The 20,119-nt window shown below is 37.6% G+C and overlaps 1 protein-coding gene across 1 annotated transcript in view; it reads left to right on the top strand.

The window, feature by feature from the left end:
* Positions 1 to 20,119, top strand: part of ANK2 (ankyrin 2) — a 230,440-nt gene that overhangs the window by 82,314 nt on the left and 128,007 nt on the right. Inside the window, exons 2-4 of the mRNA XM_085222883.1 lie at positions 5,328 to 5,429; positions 16,719 to 16,817; positions 17,880 to 17,978. Of these exons, the coding sequence (XP_085079009.1) occupies positions 5,328 to 5,429; positions 16,719 to 16,817; positions 17,880 to 17,978 (300 nt within the window). The remainder of the gene's footprint in view (positions 1 to 5,327; positions 5,430 to 16,718; positions 16,818 to 17,879; positions 17,979 to 20,119) is intronic.

The raw sequence follows: 20,119 nt of genomic DNA, 5'->3' as shown, positions 1-20,119 counted from the left end.
AACTACTAGTGATTTGACTTTCTTGATGTATATAATGCATGTGAGTTAATAGGTTTTGCTTACTTGTTGATCAGTACCAGCCTCTTCAAAAGGTTTGGTTGCTTAAACGTTCTCTGTAAATCCTAAGCGCAGAGTCCCAGAGACGCTGCTTGAAAAGTACATTTAAAAGGGTTATTAGTTTTTAGATAGAGACTTTAATGCGTAGACTAAAGTTATACAGAACAAATGTGTTAAACTGAGATGTAAAACATCTATTTCTTAACTATACACTGGTTTTGACTGGTTTTTCCTGCAGTTTAGTCAATAAACTCTAACAAGTGAGAAATATTCAGCAGATCTTACTGCTAGGCTCTGTTCTCTCACAGAGGTATCTGGGGTTGTGGACGAAGGATAGGCTCATTCCTGTTATTGGTGAAATAAGGTACAATTTTGTTGTAGAAATGATTTCAAACGTGTATTTGGATGATTTAAATAATGTTACCATAAAAGCAGGCTTTTAGTTACTGAGAACAGAGGGCTCCGCTGGCTCAGTCTTTCCTTGTTGAGCATGATGCTGGTTTTCACCAGGAAATCTGAATGTGTTGAGAAATTCCAGGGCGTTGGATATATTGTATGACTTCAACACTACACATCACAATTTGTTTTGCACATGTGAGTACAGTGCCTTTGAAACAGGATGATGGGTATGTGCTGTGAGTGATGGGGTCTGTTGAAATAGGAAGAGCAACCAGAGTGAGGACAGAAGATCCAGAAGGCAAGGTTTCTGACTATTTGAATAAAACACTAATTTCCATATCTAATTTAATTACTCAGATTCTGTGAGTTGTGCACTTGAAATTTGAGTAAAATTTTGACATAGCATTTAGCATGAAAGAAGCCTCTCAGCCATTTTTTTTTTTAACATTAGATAATGTTCATTCTGTCCTCTCACATATCTCACATTTTTATTATGCTAAATTCAATAATATATTTATCAGCTAGTCTGATAACTAGCTAATTATAAACAGCACTTTTGCATTGTGCTATGAGTATACCTAAGGTTATAGTGGCTATTTTCTACACGGTAGCTCTTTTGTTCATGGTACTCGGGAAATTTCTCACTTCTGTTTGGAATTATTCATCCTCATGCAAAAGCTAAGTTAAATGATAGTCGTCATAGACTTGTAGCACTTTCTTGCTGCATGTGTGTGTAACATGTGTTGTGGTGGTGGTAGTTATTTTTTTTAACCGTGTATGTTGACCTGGATCATGAGCAGTTTTTTTTTATATATCCTTAGAATAAATGGTACAGATTCAACCTTGGTTACTTTGAGAAGAAGTTACATTATGGAGCAGTCCAGTGTTAAATGCACAATTAACAATAGCTAAAATTTTCATGGAATAGTTTAGAGATCTCAAAATAGTACATTAGAAAAAAGCTGCTTAATTCAGACAGGTTATCACTTTGTCCTGCAGTATAAGATACTGGCTAAGTACTGTTCAGCTCTTTGTATCTTGTTCTAATGGCATCTTAATAACGTCCTGATTAGATTGCGTGTCTTAGTGAGCCCCATGTAGACAGAAAGATATGTTTGAATGACATGTCAAAGTGCCAGGAGAGATTTTGCAAATTAACATGTCAACACTGGATGTGTCCAGACTTCCAGGTTCTCATGTTCTCATGTTTGTCAACTGCTACTCACTGTACTCTTTGGTAATCTTTTCCTTCTTGATAGAGTGCTTGCTTTTGTATATGATCTACATATAATTGTACAACATAAAAATATCAGAGGTGTTTGCGTAGGGTGAGATGATGTGCTATGTATCGTAGGGTGCAATGGATTCTGGCTTCATGTTTTTGTGAAGAAAGTGTCTTTGCATGACATTTGGCTGACAGTTTGTCTTCACCAGTCAACAAGCCAGCGAAGACCAGCTTGTCAGCTTCTGTGCCACAGAAGTGCATTAAAAATTCAAGTAAAAATTCTGCAATTATGGAAAAAAGAAATGTCATGAGATTACTGTGCAACTGGAAAAATCAACAGATCCCAAATCATGGTTACCTAGAGTGGTGAAACTACAGAAAACAGCTGCTATGGACTACTGAGACAGTTCTCTTAAGATGGGTTTGAATTTGTGATGCGCCAAAGTGAGTAAACTGCTGGGAGCACAGTCCTGACAAAAATGACTTGAAAGACCTTGAAATAACAGGGAAAAGGAGAAACTACTGATGACTTACTGAAAAATCAGAGATGACAACCAAATCAGGAAAGAAAATAGATACACAGTTTTCAAGCTTTAAAACACAGTGCTGAACCTTTGAATGTTCCTTCATCTATCAGTACACACTGATATTCGTGCATGAATTTGTATGTGAAGTGACTGAATTGGTATTTTGTGTCATTTAGTTGTATATTCCAGTTTGATTTAAATAAGAGCACCATTTTGTATGGAATAACACAGTGCCCCAGATGACAGTGGTTAGTGTCTGAGATACTGTAGTAGAAACATTGTACAAGAGAGGCTGTAAAAATACCAGGCTTGGTGAGCTTGCTTTCTTCCTCTCCACCTTGGCTTGATCAGTTGCTTTCTAGTATCTTTGCTAGTTCCTAAAATAAAAAAGAGAACAGGAGATACTCTCTGTGATTTGATGTAATCTCTGTTGTCCCTCGTGCTCCTGACTGCTAAGTCTTAGCGATAATCCTGGCATGACTCCATATAAGTGCATGCTGATCTTCTAGGTAGTTGTCGTGTGTGGTCACTTGTTTTGCTTACGCTTCACATGTGAGTCTGTAAGAAACTATTTTGAAATAGGAGAGGTGGACTATAAAGGGATGGGTACAATTATATTCACCTAATGTGAGATTAGTACATGCTGCAGTGATAAAGTATGTGTTTTTTGTTTTTTGTTTTTTGTTTTTTGTTTTGTTTTTTAGAGAAAAGAGATGATGTGCTCTAATATTTTCCAAGGCATCTAAAGGGAGCATTGAGGTCTCATGGTTTTCTACTGGGATTTTAGCTATCCTATTGCTCTTCTCTCCACAGTTAAGCACGTTATTTCAGAATGAGAACATACATGGCAAAGATGCTTCTGAAATAGAAGTCTCTGTACAGGGTAATCATGTATAGGTAATTCATAATAATTCTTCATGTTGACAAGAAGTGTATATTCTGCGCTTCAATTGATATTCAAGTGTATGTAATGAATCTTGCAATGACATGCATTGCATTAATTTTTAGATGACAGAAGTATAAAACAAGAAAATGAGAGTCTATTTTGAAAATGCTACTTGCATCATCTTAGCCAGAAACAAATGAAACATGCTTTTACGGTCCTATGTACCATCAGAGCTTTCAGCAGTAATTTGGGACTTAACATTTTGGCCTTTTGTGTTACTCTGTGTGAAAGAAAAAACAAGCTATGATGGATTTATCCCTAATAAAAAAGAAGTTGTAGATGTTTGTAGTGTCATTCAACCTTAACAACCTCTGAAAGTATGAAAACAGATTATCTCAGGTCTAGCATGTTAATTTATTGTTGTAAAGCTTCAATAGAAATGGAACTGAAAACAGGTAATCCATGTGTCATGTTGAGGGGGAAGGTATTTTTCCCATCACTTTCAAGAGTGTCAGAATTTACTGCTTGTGAGTTCTAGTGTTTGATCTTGATTAACGTTTTTACAAGACTACTGTTGTTTCAAGGACATTTAAGATCAAAATATATATTTTGTGTGTGCGTATGTGTGTGTGCACATGCACTGCATAGGAGACAGCACAGTGCTAATAGTTACTGTTCAGTTTTAAATGGCATCTCTTTCAGGTGCCCACTGACATCTGCCTCTGTGTCAACCTTCATCTGAGTGCTTGATTGTCACAGGCCTGAAGCTACAAGAGGTTTCTGTTGGTGTGAATTCCTGTGCTACCTTCCTTTTCACCCTGCTGTGTTTTTAGAAAGGAGGTCTGTTTTTTTAGCAGCAAAAAATGTGGAAAATATGCTGGAGTTTACTTAAAGGAATTTTAAAGGAAATATTTTGTCTTGATACGTAGTGCAGTTGTAAGAAGAATCATTTTGATGACATCCATCTGTTACAGATTAAAATAAGTTGGAATCAGTGGTTGTGAATTGAGTTAGTATGGTGCAGTAATCTGGGCAACAAAGCAAATAAATGCTTTGTAATGGATCAGGTGAGTGGAAAAAAATGCGTTGTTGATCTGCATTAATAAGCTGGAAGTGAGAAGCTTCCAGGTTGTTCAGATGAAATTGTGGTTTTCATCAGGTGCTTGTGGCAGTGAGGTGCAATTAGGCGAGGAACACTTTCAGTGCCTGGCTCAGCGGTGTGCAAACCCTCTGTGCCTCTGTATCCCGACCTCACTGTGCAGCCTTGAGTGGTTACCTATCTGCCTTCTGAAACACTCTCCTGCTCTATTTGCGTACTTGATGTATGGAGACTGCTTATTTTATGTACAAAGATGATTACTCTCTGTATGTGTGTTCCCAAATTCTGTTCTGTTTAAATATTACCTCTATTGCACAACTTTTTGTTCTCCGTGGATTCTTGGTTGCATTAGTGGCTAATTTGTCTGTGTGTAGGTTCCCACATAGGTGAATAGCAAAGTGCACGTTAGTTCAAATAGCCAATGTGATTTCATGGCATAATTGTTGCTAAATATGAGAAAGCTGAAGCGTTTTGTGATCCCTTACTTTAATGATACATCATACAACCTAGCTCAAGAACAAAGTGCAATGCTGATCGGTTTTGCGGGTCTTCCCCTCCTATTCCCCTGTTTATTGTGCCCTAGTTTGTGTTACAGTAGATAAAATTTATCCGTAGGACCTTCATTTTGCTCTTAGATTTTTTTTTTCCGCAGTATATACCTCATGTATAGCCAGTATTTGAGCATGAACGTGCTTTGTAGTCGTGAAGCTTTGTACACCAAAAACAAATCCTAAGCTGATGCATGTTTTTTAAGCATCTTAGCCAGTAACAATTGGTTAATTATTTTCCTGCATTCTGAGCACATACATAGAAACCAGAAAACTATGACTAGGAAACTTTTTGCTTTTTATTTTTCCTTGTTGTTAATACTAGTTACTGTGATTTGTCTTTTTACTGCTTCTTGCTAAGTTTTAAACTTCAGCAATTATTGCACCATTTTTCTTACTCCGACAAGCTTGCTGTTTTGCATCAGTGTAGCCCTGTTTGTGTATGTTAGTTAGTGCAGATCCAATGCAAATTCTTCACAATTTTATTAACCTGCAGCATAACATGTGAAAACCTTTCACTGTGATGAAATTATGGTCTCTTTTAAGCAGGAGCTAATTAGAGATTTTTGTGCTTATCTTTTTACAGTCTGACAGCAATGCAAGCTTTCTCCGGGCTGCCAGAGCTGGCAATTTGGACAAAGTAGTGGAATACCTGAAAAGTGGAATAGACATTAACACGTGTAATCAGGTAAGATAATTGAAGGGCAAAACTATACAAGAAAAATGTAAGTCATACCCTCTTCACCAAACTAGAATTTTCAGGCTAGATTACCTCGTGTAGATGTTATAATTCATCTCAAGCTATATCTTTAAGTTTGTTCTTCAGTAGGAACTTTCTATATAAAGTTGCTATTGCCTCTATATTGCTTTTAAATAAGGCTTTGCATAAGCCTTTTGGAGCTCTTCTTTCTCACTAGTATCCTGCAGGTTTGAATATGTACATTACTGGTATACATAAAATCAAAATTTAAGGTATTTTTTGGTATTCTAAGGCTAATGGACCTACTGTTGTGAAGTTCCTGTTCCAACTGAAACAAACTGAAACAGTAAATATAGCTGTATTCCTGAGAATATTCAATTTATGCAAAAAACAAACAACCAAAAAAGTCCTAGTTGCAAAAGTTACTAGGTAGTATTCCTAGGGAGAGGGAGGTGATTGTCCCCCTCTACTCAGCTCTTGTGAGGTCCCATCTGGAGTACTGCATCAAGGCCTGGAGCCCCCAGTACAAGAAAGATGCAGAGCTCTTGGAACAAGTCCAGAGGAGAACCACTAAGATGATCGGGGTGCTGGAGCACATCTCCTATGAAGAAAGGTTGAGGGAACTGAGCTTGTTTAGCTTGGAGAAGAGAAGGCTCCAGGGGGACCTCATTGTGAACTTCCAGTACTTGAAGGGAGCATATAAACAGGATGGGGAACGGCTGTTTATGAGAGTGGATAGCGATAGAACAAGTGGGAATGGTTTTAAACTGAGACAGGGGAGGTTTAGGTTAGATATTAGGAGGAAGTTTTTCACTCAGATAGTGGTGACACACTGGAACAGGTTGCCCAAGGAGGTTGTGGATGCCCCATCCCTGGAGGCATTCAAGGCTGGGTTGGATGTGGCTCTGGGCAGCCTGGTCTGGTGGTTGGTGACCTTGCACATAGCAGAGGGTTGAAACTAGGTGATCATTGTGGTCCTTTTCAACCCAGGTCATTCTATGATTCTATTATGTTTCTATTATTTGGATACAGGGAAGTATTATGATAAAAGAATCCTTGATGTCAAGTTGAAGATATTCAGTATTTCTGCCTGGTTTCTTGGTAGAGAGCAAAATCCTCCTTGTTTCTGTTTGTCTTAGTTGTATCTTCCTGTAACAAAAAGACACTGTACACTGTCTGAACAAGTGATTTGGAAAACTAAGGCCCAGCTACCTTCCAGTTTTCTTTCGCATATTGATAATTTCTTGTCCTATTTTTTTTTTTTTTTTTGAAGTGTGACAAACTCTGCCAACACGTAATTTTTTGTGTGCTTTTAGTTACTGGTTTTTATTCAGGGTATCCATTTTTATTTGTGATGAGGCATGGATCCCCATGTAATGAGAATTTCTCCATTTTAATGAAAGATATTCCTTTCATTTCAGGATGCGCACTCATTTATATGATGGTAATAGCAATAACTTAAGAAAGAAATTACAAAGGTCACTCTGAAAGTAATGCTTCCTATTTATTTCCATGAAAAGTGCAACAAATACAAAGAGCATAATAACACTGGCAGAGCAAATATTCAGCTACAAAATGCTATTTTTCAACATAGTCACCACCATTAGCTATGTAGTTTTTTGCCAGCAGTTAATAAGAGCCTGCATGTTGTGCTTGTAAAAATCTACGTGGCCATTGGGAATATGGCTTGTCTTTCACATCGATGTTGCCACTGCTGTAACACACCACTCACCACCTAACTGTGCTCAAATCCACTGTTTAATCTCTGTAACTATTTGGTAAGTGTTGATGAGTGCCAATGGATGCCACTTTTTCCACATGGAGGAATCCAGTGATACACCTTTTCTTCATAGTGTCTTAATATTTTGTCTTAATAGTGTCAGACACTATTTTGTCAGACTGCCCCTCTACTGCCACCTGTCACACAGCAACAACATGGAATAGGATATTGATGGGAAGGTTCAGCCTCTACTGCTGTACCACTAGCATCTGCTTCTGATGTCATGGGTCAACATAATAAAATAGAAGGCATTACTTTCAGAACAGCCCTCATGCAAGTCTAAATTTGCAAAAGGGTTAGAATTTTGTGTATTCTGAAAGAAATTATCTTGGCCCTAATTGTAATAAGTTAATACACATTTTTCAAGAGTATAGAAAGAGTTGGTGCTTTCAGTTTCATACTTAGTTTTTTTGAACTTATTATTGCTTGGATTGCTCATTAATTTAATGTGAATGCTGGAGGATTGGGCTAGAGATTGAATAATTCGTACGAGCTAAAGTAGATCTTACTAAAATAAATGAGTAAGTTTGCATGGTATTTTTGAATTTTGTTAATGTATTTTTAGTGAGATTTAGTTAATATTTTGGTAAACAAAACTAAAACTCATTGTATCTACATATACACCAAATTTTAAAATCACTTCTTCAATCCTTTTTCTGTTGTGTGGCAATAAGTTCCAAGTACCTCTAAATAATCTAAAGACAGAAAAATGATGGAAAGTAGGTGCTTTTCCATTGTTGTTCATCTCTAATGAGGACTTTCTTGGTCTATTGGTTGCTTAATGCTCAAATTCTGCCCAAGTCTTCATAAAATTTTAGGAGGAGTTTTTTTGCAACTGTATGGTTAGTGCTTGACCTCAGATATTTTCAGTGGGTTCTAAAACACTTCTTCATTTTCAATTTAAGGGAAACAAAAGGAGGTTTAGTACTCCATAGTGCCAGACTTGTCCCTTAAGAGCAATTGCTTGAAGTGTAGAGGTAATTGTTTCTCCTAGAGCAAGATTAGATCCAATTCAGAATGTTCACTCCTGTGGCAGAGAGAGCACTATACAGCCTTAACGTTATAGAAATATTGTATGCTACTTTATCACATTGGAAGCAGTGTGATCAGTCAACTGAGTTTCCTTGGTCTTTAAGTGCACCACCCCACGTGGAGCACCTGATCCCCAATGACCTGAGATGCGGAAGTCCATGGCTTCCCCTGCTATTTTTATGATTTCTCAGCCCGCAAAGAAACATCCAGTGGGAGGTATTTTTAGCTGGCTAGCTAACATGTGCTCAAGGAGATTAACGTCTTGAAGCTTGGTTGTGGAATCTCTAGTCAAATGATAATTAGCATTGCAAATCTGATTACCCTCAGGTCGTTAAAGAAACTATCATTTTATTTTATTTTTTCAAAAACAGTTTTGGAAAACTGTAAACTGAGATGTTTTTATCACTGGTCAAATTTTCTGTAAAATATAATGTTATATCTATATCTATAAAAATATACTTTAATTTTCTGCTTGAAATTCTACCTCCTCTTCCAGAGGAGTTACTACTTTTGTAAAAACACAGAGTTAAAATTTCAACATAGATATGACTGTGATAGAATATTTTGGTTTGGCTCTTTTGTAAATGAGTTGCATAAATCCAATTATTTCTGCTTCATAGCGCAGGACCCTGAGTTTGTGATGATTGGTACCGTCCAATTTAATAGTACTGCAACTGTTACTTAAAAGAAGCATGCAGTTAAATGTCTTGACATTGTAGTGGAGTCAAGGGTGTTTCTTTGAAGAGGGGCTTTGAAAGCTCAAGCCTTATGGTGACTATCTCCTAGCTTTTAGTCAGATTTGATCAGAATGACCACAAACTAAACAATATGTAGAAACTCTGGAAGTAAAAATGCTTTTAAAGTTTCTCTTTAAATACATAAAATCAGTAAATAATTCAGTAGAAATTTCATGTTAGCTCTATTTGTAATTCGTGCCTCATGAGATGAATGAAATTTCAGTGCCCCAGGTGATCAGAAATTTCAGTGAATGTTTACGTTCATAGCTTACAGCATCAGGTTCAACCCAGTGGATGAGCTGTAAGGAAGAAGCCTTTGCCTGGTGAAAAGAAACAGGTATTCAGGGAAAGTTTGTTAGCAGAGAATAGGACTGAATGTGCTCCTGCCAGTTGTCAGAACACACCCATAGTTCTCTGGTAGTACACAAGTACACTTGATCTCAAAGACCTTGCCTAAGACTTAAGCCACCTGGCACACAATTTCACAGAATCACAGAATTGTAGAGGTTGGAAGGGACCTCTAGAGATCATCGAGACCAACCCCCCTGCCAAAGCAGATTCCTTACACCAGGTCGCACAGGTAGGTGTCCAGGCAAGACTTGAATATCTCCAGAGAAGAAGACTCCACAACCTCCCTGGGCAGCCTGTTCCAGTGCTCCGTCACCCTCACCGTGAAGAAGTTCTTACGCACATTCGTGCGAAACTTCCTATGCTGCAGCTTATGTCCATTTCCCCTCGTCCTGTCTCCACGTACCACTGAAAAGAGACTGGCCTCACCGCTATGGCCGCCACACCTCAATATTTATAAACCTGGATCAGGTCCCCTCTCAGTCTTCTTTTCTCAAGGCTAAACAGACCCAGTTCACTCAGCCTTTCTTCATAGGGGAGATGCTCCTGGCCCTTCACCATCTCAGAGTGGCCCTCCGCTGGACTCTTTCCAAGAGATCCCTGTCTTTTTTGAACTGGGGAGCCCAGAACTGGACACAGTACTCCAGATGAGGCCTTACCAGGGCAGAGTAGAGGGGGAGGATCACCTCCCTCGACCTGCTGGACACGCTCTTCTTAATGCACCCCAGAATGCCATTGGCCTTTTTGGCCACGAGGGCATCATTATAAGGCAAGCAAACAAGAAACACAGCTCTTTTTCAGTAACTCTGACACAGAGTTGGTGTTATTTCAGGAACTTTTGCCCTGAAAACAATAACCCGTGCACACAAGCCTTGTCTTTGGGCTCAGTGCACCACATGGGACCAGGACAAGGATGTGGGCCCGTGGTGCGGTGTTAGGGCTGTTCTAAAGAGACCTCGTGTTGACAGCAGCATGTCAGCTGTGCTGACAGAAATTTGGGGTGTTAGGTTTCTAAGGTTCCTTGATATTCACAGATTTTTCAAATCCTTAATTCTCTAATGAATTAGCTACATGTTCAATGTTAAATCCAATTTCATTTAATTTAAAAGTGCAGCCAACTGCTAGTCTGAAGAAGACTCTCTTCCTGAACTGCAGCTTTATACTATCCAATTGGTATCTGTACCACCAAAAAAAACTCAGAAAATTCCTGGCTCCTTGCTGATATGTACCGACATTCGAACTAGAAATAGTACTCTTAAAAAAAAAAAAAAAAAAAAAGAAAAGTAATTATTGCTGATGGAGAATGTCAGATAATGCTGACCATGATGCAAAATGTCAGAACTAATGAAAAAAGAAAAAGCCCACAGCTGTGGTCACTGATTATTTTCAGAAAAGAATAGATGGAAGAATAAGAAAGAAATAATCTAAAATATTTGGAGACATTATCTATCCTGCTGAAGAATAGCTGCCAGTGATTAGGCAGTGTGTGTCAAAGGGAAGGCTGAATCTGAAAGGGAGAGAGATTCCTTTGCTGTGAGTGTCAGGGAATTTAATGATGAACAGGAGAAGAACTGGGGCTTTACATGTGCTATTTATTGAAAACATATAGGGAGAATCTTGTCCTGCTCTCTGTAAGAAAGTTTCTATTAAAAAATCAACTGTCTAGAAAGTACCTGCTGTGTTATAGGAGACAGAATCTGGCAAAGTTCGAGTTACCCAGATAGGAGAGATTAAATGCAGACTATGTTTTTCAAAACTACTCTTAGAAATAGTTTTAAATACATCCAACAATTCTGCGGCTTGATAATAAAGAGAAATATTAACAAAAAGGCTCACAGACAAGACAGAACATGCTTACTATGATAATTGCTTGGAAACTTTAAAAGATTTTCGGTTATTCTAGTGTTCATTTCCTTTTGCTTGCTATGAGAGAAGCATGATTAGGGCTGGCTGCAGATTCATCTTCTGTGGAAAGTGCTTCCCTTCTGTGGCTTGCTGCGCAAGTTCTCTTTCATGAAAGCACATTAACAATATTGTGCAAAGCAAGTACTTCTTATAAATTGATATCATATAGGTGAAATCAGAGCCAGACTAACTGCGAGCAGAATCCACAAATGCAGGAGAACAGATGCTGTGTAATTTCTTAGTTTTGAAATAGGAAGGTAGTGTTTCTGGATAGTGTAGGGTGGCACCACCGCCAACTTTCAGGATTTTTGGCTTTTCAGTGTGGTTAAGATCAAAGCTGGATTTATACCTGTCTTTGTAAGGGTTAAAAAAAATAAAAATAAAAAAATAAAAATCCCAACAGTAGCAAAAAACTAAAATCTCATACTGACTTGATTTTATTTGATAAATAATATTACCTGATGCCTGAGTTGACTCAGGAATGTTCTAGAATATGTACAGCATTTTGAACTCCTGACAAAAAGTACAGAATAGAAAATACAACCCTTCAGACCTATGAATAAAACAAATGCCTGTTTTGGATTGCCTGAGCCCCTGTACACTATAAAAAACTTCTCTCTGTGCACTGGATAGATCTGCTTTTCCTGGAGACATTGATTGTTCTCTAGATCTTTTTAAGGCTCAGTAATGAGCCTCCTGCCTTGATAAGACAAGAAAACATGATTTCTTAACCTTTGCCATCTATCATGCACGTTCACATATTTTAGCTTCTTGGAAACTCCAGTTCTACTGCCATACAAAAAATTCTGACAAAAATGTCTGAAGTAGGTACGCTTAGCTTTCCATAACTAAGACCTTCAGCTTCCATTGATTAAGCATCGCTGTTGTATTTTAGGTTTTATTAGGAGTGCAAGCTGGCTCCTGTTCTGGAGGACAGGAAATAAGGCATGGGAGCCGCTACTGCAGCCTCAGTTATTCCTCCTCCTTCAAGAGATTTGAATCCTGTGTCTCCATGGTTGTGCCCCAGTTGTCTAAAGGGAAGAGCTAACACAATGCATGAAACACAGGAAATGTAATTTATTTTTCAAGTGAGATATCTGCACAGTCTTTCAAACATGAAGCCCTATTTAGTCAGTTTTTCCCCCCCCTCAGTGTAATGCTATTTTAGATGCCAATTCAGTAAGCAGTAAATAACGTTAAGAATAAGCTTTCCTGAAGAGATAAAACAAGATGCTTTCTTCAGTTTTAGTGTTGCTTCTCAAACCCTCAATTTTTATTGAGATCTGTCTTTGTAGATGACAAAAGTATTTTCCCTGTTTAACACTTTCCAAAATTTGATGGAATTTAATACTTCTGAGTGTACTGAAAGTAGGGATTAGTTGTTAGTTAATCATGTTCTGTTGAATGCTAACTTCAGCTCATGTCACATCAAATTATTGTGGATTTTCTTCCTTTAATCTGGATTTTGGCACCGTCATTATTCGGAAATCGGTTATTCTGATATTTTTTTATATTTGGAGAGATTTAGAAATGTCTGTGGACAAAATTCCATAGCTTTAAATAAAATCTTTCAAATATCTAAGTATTTTATATCTAGTATTTTATAGGATGAAAAACTGATAGACATTAGAAGTCTGATTCCTTTAAAGCTATTTTCCATAGGTAGTTTAGGACATGGTTACCATTTCTTGTTAATATAACAAGAAAAGTCCTTGCTTCTGAAATATTTGAATCAGCGCTCAAAATGTTGACTAGGTAACTGAACTATAATTTTGCATACGTGCATACATGAAGCCCTTTTACTTCAGCATTCTTAGGTCTAACAAAAATTAAACCCACAAATCTGGCAAGACTAAGAGGTAATCAGCTGTCTCCTGTGTTTTGAAACAGAATTGGTGGTTCAAAATACAGGGCACCATAGTGTTACCATCCCTTGTCTTTGAGATTTGTCCATTTCTACGTTATTAAAAATGTCTTCTTGGAAGGAAATACTTATGATGGATTTTGACATTTGTTTTGATTAAGCCTTCTGTGTTCATAGGGAGTGTATGCAGTCTGATACTTAGGACAGGGGAGAGCTTTTTATAACTTACATATTTTTGGCTTTTGCTCTCATTTTTTTTGACTTCTTTATAATTTGGTTGGTGTCTTTACTGCTTTAGTTTCAGTGAGACAAAGCACCAGCTATTAATTACTCTGTCATTTAGTCCGAATGGAGAGCTGCTGACACTCCCACTAGTGCTATCTATAGACTGAAGTAGCACCGTAGTCATAATGAGGTCAATATTGTCACATGTTGTTAACTTAGTAGGTTAATTCATTTTTGTGAGTTCGTAGGCTACAAAGTAATATAAAAGGAGAATTTTCATAATCTGAAATTATTTTTTCTTCTTTTACCACTCTTTTTTATCTCTTTGGGATATTTTTGGGCAAAACTTCAACAAACTTTTTGAGTGGAGAAATCGATGCCAAGCTCTCTAATGTGCCCTCTGCCAAATCATTCTTGAAAAAATGCTGACCAATGTGCTCCTCAATTCCCCAAGAGATTTATTCAAAGGAGACTATTTGCAGCAACCTTAGACTGACACCTATTAAAAATGGAGAAAAGTATTTGACTTTAACAAAGACAGCAATGCTGCCTGAGGATCCATGCAATGAGGATCCAGTCCTGCTGCAACTTAGGTCAAAGGCAAAAGTACTGTGGAATTCGTGGGATGTTTTTCAGGCAATAGCAGAGAGACGTGGTGCCAGTCTGACAAGAAAAGAAGTGACTGAAATTCACTTGGCTTAGAAAAGTTGACTGATGTTCCTTGGACCTTGCAAGAAATTTGGAAGCTTTTCTGTTTAGTGAAAATCTGAAGAGTAATGCTACAGTACATGCTGAAAGCAACAGTGGTGCACATGTATGCTTGTGTAGCTCCCCATGGGATGTGAAATGCCAGAACCTCTAGCTTAGTGGCAGAGGAGCAGAAGAATCAAGGGAATCAGGCTCTGGAGGGAAACATTTGAACAGCCAAGCTTGCAAGGCTTTCCATGAGAGTTAGATTTATAAATGAGCCTCTGAAAAAGGTATTTATATTGCATATATACTTTGTGGGGAGAAGCAGTCTAAATGCCATACAATTTTGCTCAGCAGACAACTAATTTAATCTCCCCCCCACCCACAATTCTTTGGTAAGCATAAGAGAGAAAAGGGAAGAGTCAGAAACCTTTGTTTTTCTAAAATAAAAGAATGCAGCTGACAGGAACGGAGGAGTTGCATTGATTAAATCTGAGCTTCCATCATCATAAGTAGCAGAGATCAGCCTTGTGGGCTGGGAAATAATTACAGCATTGGTGCTGATTACAGAGGAACAAAGCTTGCTTTAAGGCTTCAATCCTGCTGGCCCTTTGCTTTCTTCATACGTGGTGCATGTTAACTAAAGTAACAGCTTGTTCTCAATGTTTTGCAACCAGAGGCATGTGAGTTCACTTGTTGTATAGGCTATGCAATGTTCCAGGTGCTGTCTGTTTGTAGAATTTAGTCTGCTTCCAAAGAGTGAAAAAGGGCTGATACAGGTGGTAGAAATACATTCGCTGTGTCCAACGGTAGGGTGTCAGAGTTACTGTTCATACTCTCGTAGAAGGTGCTGATGACTGAACAATACTACTACTCAGGTACGAAAACAGGTCTTTGTTCTCAAACAAGAACACTGTGTATTTCTCACAAAATACCACTCCTAAACTTTCAGCTGCTGCAGGCAGTAATTATGGTTATGGTATACTCAGCAGAGATTAAAAAAACAAGGCAGATTAGGGCTGCCTGAAATGTTTTCAGCTCGCAGAAGAATGCACTGACATGTGCAGTATTATTCATCCTGATAATTATGGTCAACCTCATCACATAAATTTCAACCAAAAATATATTCTTGATTGTGGGCAGGGCACTACTGCCGTTCTGGGGCACCACAGCTCTGTGGTAGGACTGTTCCTCTGGAGTAAGAAGGATCTGGTTACTGCTGCTCCACTTTCATAATGGGATTTGAGACCACATTTCCCATTGATGCTTACTAACTACCAAAGGGTATTCTTCTTTGTCTGACAGCTTATGAATGTACCCTTCTTTCAGTTCCTTTGCTTTCCTTGTTGCAATGTGGTTGCACTTCTGAATTTGACCACAAACTCCGCCTATGTTGCAAACACGAATATAGAATTAAAAATAACTTCAGAAACGAGGCTGGTTTGCTGTGCCTGCAGCCATTGGACCAGCTCCCATTAAATGCCTCCTGTGAAGTGCTAAGTGCTTTAAAATCCCACTGGGAATCATGAGCTTGAGTTGCCACTGAGGATGGTCAAATAAAAGACCAGAAAGCTGCTTGGTTATTTTGTAATTTAAATATCTGTGAACTGCTGTGAGACAAGTATAACAACTACAACAGTGCTAAACCTGCTGCAGGTTACTCAGATACTCAAGTATTGCTTATGATGCTTACAATACGGAAAACAGCAGAATGCTTGAGGGCAGCGGCAGTATCCGTTGCTGTCACCTGCCTGATGCACTGTGAAAAGTAACAGGCTTGTGAAAAATATGTTGGAAATTCTGTTATAATAGATTGTCATTTTATGTTTTTCCTTTGGATGGAATGGGGATACTAGCAAGAGGAGGAGGATATAGTTTGCATGGACAAAATTAATACAAGATAAAGTATCCTATTTAGCAAGAAAAGAATTTAGCTTTAATTTTATTGTTAGTTGTTTTTTTTGTTTGTTTGTTTTGAGTTTCTTTTTCTATTTTTTTTTTAATCCAGCTCTCATTTAATTAGATTTATTTTCCTTTTTGAATGAGATTACAAACCTGCAAAGTTTAGTGGAAAAAAAAACCAATCAGAAAACCAACAACCCAGCAGATAGACTACGTTAAAGATCAGTATGATTTGGAAACCACCATCAACAACTGTTTTGGTTTATTTGTGCTACTGGTCTTCTAATTGATACCTGATGTCTTAGGGGTAGGGCTCAGAACAACTATATCAGCCTGGAGTTATCTTAATTCAAGACACGTTTTGTGTAAATTTTGCCAAGTCTTGTGTTTTCTCTATGGTGGTAATACCTCAGTGAAGATAGTTAAAGCTACAGTCCATAGAAGAATGTTATGCATTCAAGTTTTGAAATAATGGGCTCCATGGAGGTACTCAAGGTAGTAGTCTGGGAAAATGTGGAACTGTAAGAATGGAAGGAATCTCTTAGGAGTATTGTCTGGATGAAAACGTTGGTTTGTTTTGATGCCTTTGTTGCTATGAGAAAAATGTTATTGGAGAAGCTTTGTCATGCAGTGCCTTGGCTTAACAAACCAGGTCCAAAATATCTGACTTATGTAGGCAGTCAGCTCAGAGATGTAATAGTAGTCCAGCAGCTAATCTTTTTATACCAGAGTAAGGTGGGAATATGTATCTTCAGAACTGATATTTGTAATTGATATGGCCCTTGTGCTTACAGAATGGGCTCAATGCTCTGCACCTGGCGGCTAAAGAAGGCCACGTGGGACTGGTACAAGAACTACTGGAAAGAGGGTCAGCTGTGGATTCTGCCACTAAGGTAATTTACATGTCTGCACGTTTATTCTCAAAAAGAACAACTCAAATACATGGGAGAGGTTTAGAAAAAGAAGTACTGAAGTTGGAAAACAGTAAGTACTTCACTTGTATATACAGTGTTGCTTTTATATTGTATACTGTGAGTCTGTGTTCTTGGCTGAGGCTTGTCAGTAGTAAATGCAGACAGAAAGAACTTCATACAATTTGTTTGCAGGGGAAACATTGTACAAGTTTCAACGATGCCATTTTCATTATTTCCAATGATAATTGTCCATTACCTTGAGAGTGAATATAGCTTAAGATGGTGTGTTCTTTCAAATCTGTGAAACCTGATAAATGAATATGTCATATCCAGAGCCTTTTTACTCCAGGGCACAGTGTAGAAAAAACTGTGAAAACTTGTTTTGCCTTCAACCTTTCCATAGGCAGGCATGAGGGTACGTCCAAACCATTCCATCAGTAAGCTATTTGTCTGTGGGTAGTAAATTCTTTGTGATGGACCACATTTTTTTGCTTGATTGATGAAATGTTTGATTCCTAGTGTCTAAGCAGACTGATTTTGCATTCACTTACCACCACTGTGACCTTGGAACACTCTTTGCATAATGATTTCTGATGCATGGGATCTCCATCAGGGTTGACAATCAGATCTTCCTTTTGGGCACTGCATTAGAAAACCTCACTTCACATGTGGTTCATAGCTTGAATTCTGGGACTTCCTGGTTTCAGCAGCTTCCTTGTGGGTGTTATTTCTGGAGCTGAATGCAAAAAGCTATTTGCCCATATTAAACTTTACCTAGAAGTTTGTTCCAAACCCAAATCAAGCTCTATAATTTCAGTCAAAATTTATCTTGGAGTGTTAGTGTTGCACAGCCACTCCGGAAATCTTCATGGCTGCAGCTAACCATTCAATCCCTTGTGATGTTTATGGAACATCATGGAACTATGAGGCAAGATTATACTAAAAATTGAAGGCCTGCATGCTAAATATTGTGAAAAGCTGCTGTTTGAAATGATTCCTCAAAAAGGTTAACATCTTTCATCTTTCTTCTCTTTTTAACAGAAAGGGAATACTGCCCTACACATTGCATCCTTAGCAGGACAAGCTGAAGTTGTCAAAGTTTTGGTTAAGGAAGGAGCCAATATTAATGCACAGTCTCAGGTATGATACTATTTTTCTTTCTCTCTTCTAAAAGTTACTTGGTTAAATTTCTTTAATAAAATAGATCTGAGATGCCTGGCAGAGATTCCAAATCTTTCCATTGTTGCCACACCCGAGGAATCAGTCAAGTTAAGCCTTACATGCCATTTACTGTTAAGAAAATAAATAACAAACTGAAGTCATGTACTTGTTGCACTATAAGTAAACTTACATTTTTTTTGATTGAAATCTTTTAACAATTTTTAGTGTGCTTTAATAAATAGTTTCAGAAGTTCTTCAGAATGTCGAAGTATTTCATCGTATGTTTTTCTTGAATTTGGTATACAGTAGTAGTGATCATAATTTCTTCAAGTCTTGATTTATAGAATTGCTTTTCATGGTTATTTGTTGGCTAAACTTTTACAGATAACTCAGGCTTCTGAAGTCATTCTTTCTATGACTAGCCAGCATTTAAATCAAAAATTTAGAATGCACATTTGAATTTAGGTAATTCACCTTGTCCTGGCTGGCAAACTGACTACAAAAAGAGCCCTACTTTTTTTCATTGAAATGTACCTTGTGTACTCTTCTAAGATGTACCAGACAAGAAGGAAATGTTGCAGAGGCTGACTGATGGCCAGTTCTTCTCAGTCTGGGCAAGGCTGTTGTAGCAGTTGCCTCCCTGTTGAGATTTCAGAGCTGTAAACAAAATGTGCTTGATTTTCAGGGAACCACATAGTGCGAAATAGCTAGATGATGGTTTCTTTTTCAAGCTAACTGTTCCCAATTCCTTTGTCCTTCCAAATAGACACCGTATCAATCACTATAGAGCAATTGGTCAAATTATCCTAATGCCTCTTTAAGAGGCATGTTATTTCCTCTATTTACAATTAGGAAGAATTCATCAAATTGTTTGATTGTTTGTAAATTCTCCTATGATAACTATCTGTACCTATGGATAAATGAACAGATGGTATAGATAAGGACTATGCATGATACAGAAACTGCCATTTTTATTCCAGCAATATCTTTCTAAAGCATCTGGTCTGGTTGTGATATTCTCAGAAATAAATAATCACACTAACAGTGTTCCAGTTGAGTTTCAGTGCATCGTTCAGTGACTGTAAGTACCATTTTTGCAGTTACGCTGTAAGGAAAAAAAACAAGTGATGCTTCAGGGGTAGATTAATTTCAGACTGAATTTTCTTAGAACTTACTATGTATAGGCTAGATAGTGACCATTAGCATTAACTTTCTGGGATTCATGTGCAGAACAAGAAGAGAATAATCTGATTAAACAGTGTAGCTAGAATCTACTTTGGTCGAAGAGAAATTCAAGAAATCTAGACCTGCGTGTAATGCTTTTTTCAATCCTAGTCTGTTGAGCATTCTCTTATCAATAAGAATGAGAATACAGACAAGTTTCTGAAAGGATTTTGTATGTTGGATGTTGATATCTTAAGTCTGGCTAGCTTCATATCCTGCATATCCTGCTAGCCCAGACCTAGGAACCTGCTTTTTTTTTTTTTAATTATTATTATTTTTTATTTTTTATTTTTATTTTCTATACAGTACAATCATGTAAAGTAAATAGAGGCCAGTGTATGAACTATTAAGTCTATAAAACAAACAAGTATGTCAATACCTTTGTTACACTTCAGTCCAAGACTATCTCTGTGTTTTTTAAAGTTTATTCCATTTTTTTGCTGAAAAGCTGCTGTTAATGTGTTCTCTCAAGACAACTGATGGTCAATTATTCCCCATCCTTCATTTCCATTAAAGATAAGGAGTGCTGTAATTCCATTGCTGAAAAATTTGACAAAATCCTTTCATAATGAACTAATTGAATGAGTCTCGCATACATTTTTCAGCTTCTCATTGTATAAGAAGATAAACAGATGTATTTAATGTTAGGATTTCAAGCAAAGTAAGAGAACGTGGTAAAAATGATAACTATTATGAAGAATAAGTCCTCAGAAAGTCTTCATGAAGGTTTTTCTTCACACTTGAGAAAGAAATAAGTTGTTTTTCTAAATATGAAATCCTGCTAGAATTGAAAATTGTTTTCACAGGTATTTTGTGTACTATCCTAGTTTTTAAAGACATTTATTATTAGCACTGAATGTTCTACAGAGTACATGCGTACTGGTTAACAGGCATTT

Source organism: Meleagris gallopavo, chromosome 4 (assembly GCF_905368555.1).
Source record: "Meleagris gallopavo chromosome 4, MGAL_WU_HG_1.1, whole genome shotgun sequence".
Classification (NCBI taxonomy): domain Eukaryota; kingdom Metazoa; phylum Chordata; class Aves; order Galliformes; family Phasianidae; genus Meleagris; species Meleagris gallopavo.
The sequence above is the reverse complement of the archived record's forward strand: the minus strand, read 5'-3'. Positions and strand labels throughout refer to the sequence as shown.